Source organism: Carassius auratus, chromosome 8 (assembly GCF_003368295.1).
Source record: "Carassius auratus strain Wakin chromosome 8, ASM336829v1, whole genome shotgun sequence".
Lineage (NCBI taxonomy): Eukaryota > Metazoa > Chordata > Actinopteri > Cypriniformes > Cyprinidae > Carassius > Carassius auratus.
Window position 1 is genome coordinate 27078927 of NC_039250.1, and position 10018 is coordinate 27088944.

The 10018-nt window shown below is 39.4% G+C and overlaps 1 protein-coding gene across 1 annotated transcript; it reads right to left on the reverse strand.

Moving 5' to 3' along the window:
* Nucleotides 1–1669: 1669 nt before the first annotated feature.
* LOC113107826 (uncharacterized protein KIAA2013 homolog) lies at nt 1670–9572 on the reverse strand. The gene is made up of 3 exons (XM_026270580.1): nt 7101–9572; nt 4150–5003; nt 1670–2080 (listed from the first exon to the last, which is right to left on the reverse strand). Exons 1-3 carry the CDS (start codon nt 8083–8085, stop codon nt 2063–2065), a joined length of 1857 nt encoding a protein of 618 aa, XP_026126365.1. The 5' UTR covers nt 8086–9572; the 3' UTR covers nt 1670–2062.
* Nucleotides 9573–10018: the final 446 nt, after the last annotated feature.

Sequence of the window (10018 nt, forward strand, 5' to 3'; positions counted from 1 at the left end):
GTGCTGAACTTAAAAGGTTGTTAATTTACGCAGAACCTGAATGTGGGCTAATAAACTCTTCTCCTAATTAACATTAAAACATATAATTCAATATGTGCTCTGATGGGTTCAACCTATCAAATGATAAATCAGAAGTAAACACTGTAAACAGAAAATTCATTCATTGTCAGTTTTTACATGATTTTCTTCTTTTGCAGAAGCCAAATAAAGAAGTAATGGGTATGTAGGCCTAGTGGCTTTTCTATAAGCAAATGAGGACAATGGAAGCAATCAAAAACAACAAAAGAGCAATGATATATAAGTGCTATAATGCTATAAGTGCTATTAGTCTCAGTTAGCTTAAACCAGTACACAGAACAAATAATATTATACATCAAAATAAAACAGATAGTATAGAAAAAGAATAGAGCAAGCTAGTGTTAGAGGTCTTAAGAATAGAATTAGAATAGTGAGTGCTAAAGTTAGAGGGTCAAATAAAGATGGAAGAGATGTGTTTTAAACCGATCCTTGAAGATGGCTAAGGACTCAGCTGCTCGGATTGAGTTGGGGAGGTCATTCCACCAGGATGGAACATTTAATTTAGAAGTCCGTAAAAGTGACTTTGTGCTACTTTGGGATGGCACAATCAAACGATGTTCACTTGCAGAACGCAAGCTTCTAGAGGGCACATAAGTCTGAAGTAACAAATTGAGGTAAATGGATGCAGAGCCAGTGGTGGTTTCGATGCCTTGAATTTTATGCGAGCAGCTATTGGAAGCCAGTGCAGATTGACAAACAGAGGTGTGACGTGTATTCTTTTCAGCTCATTAAAAATTAATCTTGCTGCCACATTCTGGATTAACTGTAAAGGTTTGATAGAACTGGCTGGAAGAGCAAGAGAGCATTGCAATAGTCCAGCCTGGACAGAACAAGAGCCTGAACGAGGAGTTGTGCTGCATGTTCCGAAAGAAAGGGCTTGATCTTCTTGATGTTGAATAAAGCAAATCTGCAGGACCGGACAGTTTTAGTAATGTGGTCTGAGAAAGTCAGCTGATCATCAATCATAACTCCAAGGTTTTTGAAGGAGTTATGGTTGATGTGCCTAACTTGATGGTGAAATTGTGATGTAACGATGGGTTTGCTGGAATCACAAGCAGTTTGTCTTGGCAAGGTTGAGTTGAAGGTGATGGTCCATCATCCAGCAAGAAATGTCTGTTAGACAAGCTGAGATGTGAGCAGCTGTTGTCGGATCCTCAGGATGGAATGAGAGACAGAGTTGAGAGTCATCAGCACAACATTCTGTATTCCACATGATTAAGCATACAGTAAACAAACATGAATCAGTGATGTTAAATGATGATTTTTCAAATAAATACATACAATATTCCCTCTTCCCAGCTGTTTCAATAAGGATCAGTATTTCTGCTACTGAAGTTAATTCATTTAGCGCATTTTCATAAATGTATCTAATTTTGGGCTTAAATATCACAGCTCATTATTACAGTGAAAATAAGGTGACATATGCCTGACTTCACTTATTAATCCCCAATCACTACATTAATCCATTATTAATCCACACCTTGCATAGTTTTTTTTACATGTTTTTTTTTTTTTATGATCTGTTACACTCAGATGTTCATCACAATACAGAAGAAAAGCTCGGTCGCTACTTCCATTTCATTGTGCTTTCATACAATGTTTTTTTTTTTTTCCTTCTTTCACATAAAATCATTGTTTAGGAGCTGCATATCTGATTTGGTTTCCATTAAGATTTTGTTATTGTGCTTGTTTATAAAGCCAGAATAATAAATCAGTAAAGGTCTTGTTTGAATCCTTCATAATTATTGATATTTAATCACTAATTTGCACATGACTGGGCACCTTTAAATAGTCTTCATATTTTAACCTTAACAACTTACATAATCCTCGACAGAAACTAGATAATGTTCAAAATTAAATTCCCACAGCAATAATGGAAAACATGTCTTGAACACATCAGTACATCTCCAGTGATTAAAATCAATCCTGAGAGGACATCCAGAGAGAGAGCCATATTTAATGTTTCTGCACACTGGATTAGGCTTCAGACAGAATCATCATCCTGTTGAAATAACAAATAGAGGGTGAATTATGCATATTTATGGTAGAAAAAAAAAAAGATGTGTTATGTGGATTTCAAAACACATCAAGGGATAATGGAAAGGATTTACTATTTTACTATTATTTATTATTTCATGGCATTTAGCGCTCATATTTTACACTTGTTGAATTTGGTCCATCCAGTGCATCTGTTTTCTTATTTACGCTCAGTACGAATCTAAGCTAATTGTAAAATATACACTCAATCAAGTTCTCAACAGAAGTAAATTGAGTAAAGAAAAATTGAGTAAAATGTTTACGTGTACTATCTTTGGGAAATGATTTTACTCATCTGAGTTGCCTTTTAAAACCCAAAACATGTAAATTTTTTTGCACCCACTAATAAAAAAAAATATAAGCAATGTGTTACACACACTAATGCACACTGCAAAGGTGGCACAGAAGTGCTTCTGAAGTGGCTTTTAGGTGTCTTTACATAGACTGTTTAATACTGCTCAGAGGTGGCATAAACGCATTTCCACAGCAATTACAACTGCATGCTTGGACACTAGAGCTGAGCTGGGTTAAAGCAGGCTTAATTGCAAGGGCATACATTTTTTTTTTTGTGAGCAGGAACAGAACAGCCTTAACTGGGCAGAGCAAAGATGTCTAAGGGACACATTTTAAGGCAACTCATGTGATGTACTCGTTTCACTTGACTAAGGAGCAATGCTACTTGACAGGTTTTCTCTCCGTGACCCCAGATTGAGGAAATCTTTAAGATCAACGTGAACAAGTGTCACAATAACAGAACTCCGTCTAACTCTTGATTGGATTAATTGAATAAAAACAGCAGAATTCTAACAAATGCAGAAGATCACTCCAACAATGGAAGAAGCTTGGAGACGCACATGGCGGACAATGCAGAATCTTCACATTAAGTAAATAATAAATGGAAAAAGAGCTTGTGTAAATGTTGGCAGAGATCTAACGGAGTACAGCTCAGGTGTATGATATCAGTGCATATGCAGCAGTGATATGAATTACACATCAGATCATGTGAAACTGTATTTGATTACTTGAACATTATAAGAGGGATGATTTGATTGATTTGATTTTGTGGCAAAACAAACTTGTTCTTGATTGTTCTGTGAGGTTTATTCAAATCAGCCTATACCTTATGTTTGAAGTTCATGATAACTGCTATCAAAAATGTCACCAAAACTACCATCAGTGTTGGCTTTACCCTACTGAGATAAATTACTGTATGCGGGATGAATGTGATCAATGAATAAAAGCGAATTTGGGTTCAATTTTAAACTCAACTTTCACCTCACCAAACCAACAAGAAGATATTCAAACTTAAAACCCCTTCAGACCCCTGCATAACAAAAAAAAGGGTTTGCAGACAGCACATTTCAGAGAAAGAAAACCCTTAAACCAACTTGGAAGAAGAAAGACTTGAAGGCACCAGTGATAGGTTTACACACCTGCTATCATCCCATCAAAAAAACTGAATTAAATACTCTAGACAGATTATCTTGAGCTGTAAAACTACATATGAAGAAAAAAAAAGTCTGCTGGAAGTCACAAGATAAATTACATTAATAATAATAATAATAAAAAAACTGTCCTTCAAACATAATTAGCAAATGGTTATTCTCCAAATTGGAATAGCATTTCATATAAAACAAAATAAATATATATATATATATATAGATTTTTTATGTTTTTGGACACAACTCAGTTTTTATTGTGTCAGATTGCGAAAAAAAAAAAAAAAAAAATGTGGCGCTCACTGAATAGTGTCTTTACAGCACTGGTGCTTTCAGTTCATCAAGAGGTTCATAGAGAGAGTCACACCCAAACTGAAGACTGCAGACAACTATTTCCAGCAAGCCCAGCCCTCCAATTACAGCAGTTTGATGGGTCACCCAAACCAAGTATCATCAATTAGTTTCCAGAGGTAAAAATATCTTGCAAGGCAGGATTTGAGAGTTGCGCAGAATGAGAGCAAGAAGTAAAAAAGGGAGAGGAGATTCACCCACACCACAGTTCCCACCCCTAAAAACTGTGCGTCTTCGGCTATACCTTGCTCCTGAAGAGCGGCTTGGCTCCAGGCCCGCAGTACTCATTATAGATGAGTTTGAAGAGGAAGAGGTGGAAAAGCGTGATGAGGGACGCCACACTGAACCAGAAGAGGAAGGGTAGGCCTGGGTACTGCTTGGCCATGTGGTCCTCGTGAGCTAAGATGGCCTTGACGTGCATCGTGTGCCTCAGGTCCTGCAGGTGAGTGAGATCAGTGGAGATGTACAGCAGAGGCGTGATGGGCTGGGTCACCATCACCGGAAACATGTGGCCTCGCAGCTCCGAGGTCAGCTCCACGGGCTCGTTCATGCAGCCGGCCTCGCAGGCGTACAGCTTCACGGGTTTCTCCTGGGGCTTGACGGACACGTGCAGGAAGGGCTTGCCCTCGGCGTCCTGCAGCACGGCCAGGTTGATAAGGTCTTTATTGTAATGGATGCCCCTCAAAGAGTAGCTGTTGTGAAGAACATCCGGGTCGGCCTGGAACTGAAGGTGGTTCTCGGTGAACTGCAGACCGCCGAAACTCAGGACCATGCCTTGCATCATGCCGTGAGTGCCTGCCGCCACGAGGACCTTGCATCCTCTCTTCTGGAAGGTCAGGTTCCAGAGGTTCACCAGCTGCAGGATCTGAGCCACGTTGGAGAGGCGCTCCGGCCACAGGTTCTCGGCGTGCATGGTGGCGTGGCCGCTGAAGCAGTGGTCGGCGTAGTTCAGACTGGACTCCAGGCGCTCCGTCTCTTCTGCGGTCAGTCTCTGGTCCAGGAGGGGCGCTGTGGAGGTCGACAGAATGTAGTACAGCGTGTTGTTGACTGTTCGACTGGACGGAGTATGGGCATCTGTGATCTTTCGGATTTCCACACCTGTAAAGCAGCAAAAAAGACTATGAAACATTTCCTTTTAGGTTCTTTAAATCACATCACACTTACATTTTCCCTGAAGTACACCAACATTTCTTTCTTTTATATTTGTGCAAAAGTAATTGTCATTGTTTACCTTTTGGCAAATTTTATTTTTATTTTTATTAAACCATATATATTTATTTATTTATTTTTTGAACTTCAAGGCAACGCAAGAGAGAAATGTTTACACGCACATTTCAGATCAAATCCTCATGAACTAAACATTATTTTAAGCTTTAAAACTTGAAAATATGAATCATAAGGGAGGCTGGTTGTTTTCATGGGATAAAATACAAAACAAACAGTGTGCAAAGTGGTATAGTATGTTTTCCAGATTTGTCTTGACATGTAAGCCTTGTACAGTAAGTTAACTCAAATCTCATTTTAATTACAGCTGCTGTGCTAGGTCTCCTGTCCTACTTGTTGTTGAAAAGACTAAAATAAATAAAGAAGGCCAAAAGAGATGTAGAATATGACTATATATAAATGACTTTTTAATAAATATAAATGACTTTTTGTAAACTATAGCTCTGTGTGGCCACTATCATCGGGAGTTGGCATATAAAACTAAAACCAGCTCACATATTTATGCAAGCGTGAAGAGCGCTTAATTGCATACTGTCGCATTTGAGTGACAAGACATACTGAAGCTCAACCAATCAGACTTGCATCTCAGACCTCATTCGTTTTTCCTAACTTGTTTCTAATCAGCAGCGGTTACTGTCAAAGACCAATCTGAGACAGGCTGAGATAGATTGCTGGCCACAAACTCTTAAATATACAGCAAAGTGAAGAGAAGAACTTCAATGAAGAACCTTTTAACATCCATGGAATCTTTCCACTGCATAAAAGGTTCTCTATAGTGAATGTTTTTTAGATGCTTAAAATGTACTGAAAAAAAAAATATATATTTTAAAAACTGTTCACTGAAAGGTTCTTTGGGGAACCCAAAATGGATCTTTACGGCAGGTGTGTCCTAAAGAGTTTAGCTCCAACTTGCCTCAACACAACACCCTGCCATAAAGAACCATTTTGGGTTCCCCAAAGAACCTTTCAGTGAACAATTCTTAAAATAACCTTTTTTTTCTGTGTGAGTGAAAGTCATCACTGCAGAAACCACCTTCTGGAGTGCAGTGGCTGGAACAGAAGAACAATTCACCTGACACACAATACTCATATTTGACTAATGGCGGTTTCTAGTTTCTTATCTCCGGTTTCACAGACCAGGCTTAAGACTAGCCTCAGATTAAAATGCATTTCTGAGCCATTTGAACTGAAATACATTTGCATTGACTGATCTTAAAATATATCAGTGCCATTATTTTAAATCTCACCAGAAATGTTTTTTTTTTCTAAGGTGCGTTAATAAAAATGTACAAATTGAACTATGGCCTAATCCTGGTTCCTGGTTTAATCTAAACCCTGTCTGTGAAACCAGGGGGAAGCTGCACAAACAGTGGCATAAGAAATAGTTAACTGAAGGGGAATCAGTCTTATATTTTGGACTCAGCTCAAGACTAACCTAATTATATGTAACCGAATTTAGGTTTACACTTAAAGAAAAAAAAAAATACTTGACTAACTTTTAAAAATAGTTTATGCAACCGGCCTTAAATTAGCAACATTTTTAATACTTATTTATTTCTTACTTTACTTTTTCCAAGGGGATTTAAATTTTTTTGAATTAAAATTAAAATGCACAGTTTGTCCTCATAACAAACTGAACACTTCTAAGATTAAGAAAAAAAATCATTTTGTGTTGATATGACCCCTAATTTTATGAATTTTTGTCTTCTGTTGAACACAGAATTTTATATTTTGAAGAATGCTTGTAGCAAAAGTTGCTGGTAGCCACTGTCCTTCACAGTATGGAAAATAAAAAAATACTAATACTGTGCAAGTCAATGGTTGCCAGCAGCTGTCTGGTAACAAACATTTTTCAAAATATTTACTTTTGTGTTCAACAGAAGAAAGAAACTCATAATGAACCTGAAATGCATATACTGATATATTTTTTTAAGTGAATAATTTATGTCAGACTGTGCTCAATCAACTCGCCAGATATGAAGAGGTCCGCCCATGCTTGCTGGTGCTCTTTCATCAGCTCTTCCACATTTGCTCGGAGGACATCCACCATCTCTCTCTTGACCGCTTCTCTCAGTTTCCCGAGGCTCTCGTCCAGTTTCCCGCCCTCGGTGGGCTCCGAGGTGTGAATCACACTCACCAGGTTTTCTAAGTATTCAGATTTGGCAGAAACCTGAATCTTGGCGCTCAGCTTCTTTGTGGCCACCACCACCAGCACGGTGTCCTTCTTTTCCGTGAGCACCCGTCCTGAGGAGAGCACAAACTCCTTCTCCTCCATCTTCTCCGCGGTGCTCCTAAACGACAGAGACTCAATAGAAACCAGGTCGATGGAAACCGGACGGTCTGTGGGGTTCGTTACGTGAACCCTCTGAAGATAAACATTGGGTCGGCTGCGATGCGCAACAAACTCCTCTCGGATGACGACGCAGTCGCGAGGAGACGCTGTTAGGATGCACCTGCTGGAAAAAACAGAGCCTTTTGTGTACCTCAGCATCATTCCCCGAGCTTCCGAGCGTGTTCCCGGGATCTGCAGGCGCACTATCGGCCCGTAGTCTGTTTGGAGAACCGGCGCGGATCCAGGCTGTGAAGATGAAGCTACCCAGAGTTTATTAGAGTCCAAATCCACCAGGAAATGTCCATTACCGACCACAAACGGGACAGTTTCTGTGGTCTGGGGAGTGAGTACCACTCCCTCCCCTCGGTCCACCAATGACACCCACCTGTGAAGATCAGTCTGCAAACAAGCCCCCGCCGCTCCTCCAGAGTCTCGGGACATGCTGAGAAACCTCAGGAGCCCATCTGAGCTCAGGTACCAGTAGAAAATGAGGAGGAGCAGTAATCCCACCAGGACACGGCGGGCCCAGCTGCTCGAGAGCAGACCTGGCAGACCCTTTAACCTCTGCTGAAGCCACATGTCTGGCTGTCTTTTGCTCCAAATGCTCTTTGATGGACTGAACATAAACGCCTGCTGTTCCTCAGTCGAGGGCGATCCCTACAGGACTTCCTGACAGCAGTAAAAGCTTGGAGTGGAAACAGCTCTGACACACATAGTAGGATAACCTTATCAAGCTTGACTTGAAGAGTTGAAGTAATTTCTTCAGTCACAGAGTTGTGGATTTCCTACTTCTCCATTAAAGAGGCAAACACGCTTTTCCGTGCAAAAAACAAATCCAAAGTTTGTTAAACGAGCCACTTGTATCTGCAAAGAGTTGGCATTTATTGCAGCGCTGTAGTTGTTGTTATCAGACTCGTCAGGTGACTAAACGTTAGCCAAAACATTTCTGCTCGTCCTTTCCTCGTTTACTTTAGCGCCTCGAAGCAATGTTTGCGTTGCGTAATCGCGTGTTTCTGACAGATTTGAGTTATTTCTTCGTTTGTTTGTTGTATTTGCTGTGTGTACATGTCATCTCTCAGCCAGCTGACTTCTCTGTTTGTGGAACCGAGCAGGCTGCCGTAAAAATACCGGAAGTGTCGAAGCCCAAGAACGGTCGTAGTTCAAACTGGACTAAGCGCTGTTCTGGGATCAGCCCTTAGAAGCACGTCTAACGTCATTGTGACGTAGTAATGGAAGACAAAACTGATCCTGGACCAGCATATAAGACTGACCTGGGGACTTCGAAACGGCTTTACGGCATCGAGTGATGACTGCTGCCCTCGCTGTTTTATTTGAGCTGTGTGTGCGTGCGTGTGTGTGTGGGTGCGCGCGCGCGCGTGTGCGTGTGTGTGAAAAAGTAACGTTATCTGAAAAAAGAAACGAAAAAAGGGGGTCTGTATTTACTTATTTTGCGTAACCTATTTGTAAATTATTATATTTTTATTTGTTTTGGTGACATTCGATAAATGCACTTAATTTATTCTGATTATTTCGAAATGCTTATATCATTCTCATAATAAAAGCTTTCCTGAGAGAAGAACAGTTTATCGACTTTGAAACGGCTTTACAGCATCGAGTGATGACTGCTGCCCTCGTTGTTTTATTTGAGCTGTGTGTGCGTGCGTGTGTGTGCGCGCGCGCGTGTGCACGTGTGTGAAAAAGTAACGTTATCTGAAAAAAGAAACGAAAAAAGGGGGTCTGTATTTACTTATTTTGCGTAACCTATTTGTAAATTATTATATTTTTATTTGTTTTGGTGACATTCGATAAATGCACTTAATTTATTCTGATTATTTCGAAATGCTTATATCATTCTCATAATAAAAGCTTTCCTGAGAGAAGAACAGTTTATCGACTTTGAAACGGCTTTACAGCATCGAGTGATGACTGCTGCCCTCGTTGTTTTATTTGAGCTGTGTGTGCGTGCGTGTGTGTGCGCGCGCGCGTGTGCACGTGTGTGAAAAAGTAACGTTATCTGAAAAAAGAAACGAAAAAAGGGGGTCTGTATTTACTTATTTTGCATAACCTATTTGTAAATTATTATTATTATTATTATTATTTTTTTTTTTTTGGGTGAAATTCGATAAATGCACTTAATTTATTCTGATTATTTCGAAATGCTTATAATATCATTCTCATAATAAGAGCTTTCCTGAGAGAAGAACAGTTTATCTGCAATTGCAACCTGGCGTTGTTTACGTTGTATTATATATTGAATAAATATTGTTGACCCTACTGTAAATTGTAAATGTGGTCATGGAATTATTATTATTAGTTAGTCTGGCTGGCATAATGTCCAATTTACTATTAGGCTACTGTACATTAAAATTCAGATTTCAAATGGAAGGTTATAAATGTTCATAATTAAAAGGTTATAAATGTCCCTTTATGCCTAGCACGAATTGTGGCGTTGTTTATTAGGACATAAGTTTAAAATGCATATTAACTACATGTAATCATATTAATATAATATTCAAGTATTGTGTTTTAAATGACTGAAAAAGCTGAAAATTATTTA